General features: G+C 45.3%; 1 protein-coding gene across 1 annotated transcript in view; it reads left to right on the top strand.

The window, feature by feature from the left end:
- Positions 1-2,172: 2,172 nt before the first annotated feature.
- Positions 2,173-3,741, top strand: part of LHFPL1 (LHFPL tetraspan subfamily member 1) — a 67,467-nt gene continuing 65,898 nt past the window's right edge. Inside the window, exon 1 of the mRNA XM_007955943.2 lies at positions 2,173-2,554. Within this exon, the coding sequence (XP_007954134.1) occupies positions 2,173-2,554 (382 nt within the window). The remainder of the gene's footprint in view (positions 2,555-3,741) is intronic.

The following is a 3,741-nucleotide window of genomic DNA, read 5'->3' as shown; positions in this document are numbered from 1 at the left end:
AAACATTATACTAGGAATCAAATAACTGTGCTCCGGTCTGGCCAGTGTACCTTACTAGACCTTTTCCCTAGGGTGAAACACTTCCTCTCCATATTCTCATCTGTAAAGTGATGGAGGGATGAAAAGGGGGTTAGCACTGTGTGGTAGAATAGTACTGGCTTTGGAATCTGGAGACCGGGTTTCTGGTTGCAGTATTGCTGCTTGCTAACATACTCTGTGCCTTGGGGAAAATCCCTTCCTTTCTTACTGGACCACTGTCCCTATATGTAAAATAAGAAAGTTAGATTAGGTGATTCATTAAGACCTATAAAAATAAAACCCATTACTGTCCAGTTGAATTCCATCTCAGCAACCCTGTGGGACAGAGTAAAGATGCCTCATAGAGTTACAAAGACTATAAATCTTTACAAAGCAGACTGCCACATCTTTCTTCCAAGGAGTGGCTGGTGGGTTCAAACCGCTGACCTTTCAGTTAGCAGCTGAGTGCTTAAACACTGTGCCACCAGGGTCTCTGTCAGCCTGGAAATTAGACGAATAAATGATTTGATATTCATTAAGTAGCCATTAATAAGAATGCATACTCTGCCAGGCACTGTTTGAGGAGGGTTGTGAAAGGGCTCATGGCTGGGCATGGACCCTGAGACTTGGGTACAACTGTTTCTTGCTCCTAACAATGTCCCAAATTGGCCATGTGGTAGCCCCCAAACAGCTAGTTTCTGCACTCTCCCCCCCACACCCCCTGCACCCTCCCTGCCCTCAACAGCACCACATGTAACTTTAAACAATGGAGATGAATCATGGAGAAATTTCTGAAACCTACCTCCCCATCTACCTGCTGGAGATATTCACGGATGCTGTCATCAAGTTGCAGTGTGGTCTCTGGCTGCCCTAACCAAGAAACAGACCAGAAAGCAATGGCAGATTAATGGAGTTGGGAGGGAAGTAGTTGATTTTTGACAGAGGAGTCTGTGAAAGCCATTTGTGAGCTAGGTTGAGGAGATTAGGTCTGGAAAGACTCTCAGCATCTTAAATCTGAGATTCTTTGTTCCGTAAGTGACCTTGAGAAGTCTTTACAGCTATATGCTCCTGCTGCCAGGCCAGGGCTGCCTGATCCATCTCAGAGACATGAGACTATTTCTTAACTCTATCCAGAAAAGCACAAGGCAGCTTTTCTTATATCCAATCTAGAGTTAAATAACTGTCACTGGTTGGAAAGTTGTTTCTCATTTTGATTGTGGAAAAAGTGACTTAACAGTGCTCATTCAGTAATAGGTATAGGGTATGAGACTAGGCGCCCCTTATTCTCTTCTACCCGTTTCAACATGGCTGATGTATCCCCATGAAAAGCCCGTATTAGCACCCTGCTGCACATCCCAGTGGAGTCAAATGTAATTCCATGTTGAGCTCTCCTTCCTTCTTCCCTCCCCTCCCCCTTGTAGTATGGGCAGGTCCTGGGAGTTGGCTCACATCCTCCTTCACTCTGAAAACAACTTTTTCCCTGACTCTCTTGAGATACCACTTCCTTCCAAGCCAGTAAGGCCATTCATCTGGAAATCTGGGTGCCTCCAAGGCAGACTTGTTCACATTCAGCAACTCTCTTGCCACTTGTTACAAGTTGTATGGTGAGAATTAAAAGACTACATTTGAGTTGGCAGACCAAAAACAAAACAAAACAGAACAAAAAACCCAAACTCACTGCCATCTAGTTGATTCCAACTCATAGCAACCCCCTTTGGGTTTCCGAGGCAATAAATCTTTATGGAAGTACATTGCCCAGTCATCCTTCTGTGGAGTGGCTGGTGGGTTTGAACGACCAACCTTCTGGTTAGCAGTCAGATCCCTTAGGTACTGCACCACCAGAGCTCCTTTGAGTTGGCAGAGCAGTTACTAATTCAATTCTACGGTTCTTCTATTGCAGCCTGGAGACCATAGAATTCTGCATCAGGCAGAAGGAAGAGAAGATGAAAAAAGTCCTGGGGAACAGAATTCCACAGGGACCCAAATGGTCATCAAAAGAATAATCATTGCCTGAAGCAAGGTCCAAGTCACACATAACTGAGCCCAAGAACTGGCCAGCCAGATGAAAACTAGGTCAATGGAGCCTACCTGGTAACTCCCTGAATTTGGTGCGGTGACTCAACTAATCTCGTTCCTGAAAAGAAACCTGGGACCATGAGGAGCAGCCTGACCCTGGTGGGGACCCTCTGGGCCTTCCTATCCCTTGTTACAGCTGTGGCCAGTTCTACCAGTTATTTCCTGCCTTACTGGCTCTTCGGATCCCAGCTGGGGAAGCCAGTGTCATTCAGTACATTCAGGAGGTGCAACTACCCTGTGCGGGGAGAGGGGCACAGTCTGATCATGGTGGAAGAGTGTGGACGCTATGCCAGCTTCAGTGCCATCCCAAGCCTGGCCTGGAAGATGTGCACAGTGGTGACAGGTGCCGGCTGTGCTCTGCTGCTCCTAGTGGCACTGGCTGCTGTCCTGGGCTGCTGCATGGAGGAACTCATCTCCAGAATGATGGGACGTTGCATGGGAGCAGCACAATTCGTGGGAGGTAAGACCTGAGTCCCTGGAATTGAGTAGGTTGAGGAGTTCTGGAGAGGAAAGTGGGGAGTGTGACATTAAGGGGAAATCAACTTTCACCCTCTCCCTTAAGTTCCACTCTAAGGCCATGGATGGGGAAGCCTTTGAAATATCTAGTTTAGGATTTCCCAAAGTGTAATCTACATCAGAGTTTTATTCATAGCAAGTTGGCCAATAAGGAGAGTTGATCTCTCTCTGTTGCTTAGCTTTCATTTTTGACACTTTCTTCTACCTGCAAGGTACCCACTGTAGAATATTACACAGAGCTACCTTCTAAGGGCAGAAGCATATGCTGTACTTTACCATTCCAAAATAAACTTCATCTCAGAGAGCCCTGCTTTTTGGTGGTTATTTCAGCAGACAGTGATCTGATGAAAACATATACATAAACAAGTGCTAATTACAAATAAGAGGTCAATGAACAGTCCTCACCAAAGAAACACATCTCTAATATTGAAATGCTAGGTACCACACTAATGGGAGGCAAGTACTTATTTGTTCTGCATCTAAGGCTAGTCCTGTCTGGTATCCATGAACAGTCCTACCCAGATTTTTTGTGATCCTGACACACCCATCTATGCCCAGAAGGAAGATTGGGCAATCTACTTCCATAGAGATATCACCTTGGAAACCCAAGGAGGGGTAGCTATAAGTCAGTTCTGACTCGATGGTAGTTGAGTTTGGTTTTGGTTTAGGCTCCCTCTAATTTTAGTTCAGGGAACTGGGGTTCTGGCAGTGAGTGGATAGACTAGGAAAGAGCAAAATGTGAAAATGGCCAACTGCAGTAAGGCGATGGAGTTGTGTAAACTGAACTATCTGAGAACAAAAGGCAATTTAGACAGATACAGGTAAATACGTGTGTGAATATGAGAGCTATTTTGTAGATCTATATGGGGCACTGGGAAAAGGTGTTAGTAGAACATACTGCTGGAGTTTATTTTTGCTGTTTTTGTTGCTCTCTGAATTTTAGAATCATTGTCTCATTCATTATCATTACTGTCTCTATTAGCACCACAGTGTGGTTGACTAGAGCCTCAAAACCTAGATTCCACTTCTGGCTCTTTCACCAAGTAGCTCTGTGGCCATGGGCAAATGACATGACCTTCCCTGTGCTTCACTTCCCTTGAACTTGTCCACTGGGAATATAGTGCAGATCCT

This window comes from Orycteropus afer, unplaced genomic scaffold, assembly GCF_000298275.1.
Source record: "Orycteropus afer afer isolate SDZICR_OR568_19922 unplaced genomic scaffold, OryAfe1.0 scaffold00549, whole genome shotgun sequence".
Taxonomy (NCBI): Eukaryota; Metazoa; Chordata; class Mammalia; order Tubulidentata; family Orycteropodidae; genus Orycteropus; species Orycteropus afer.
Note: the sequence above shows the minus strand (reverse complement) of the source record. Positions and strands in the feature narration are given on the sequence as shown.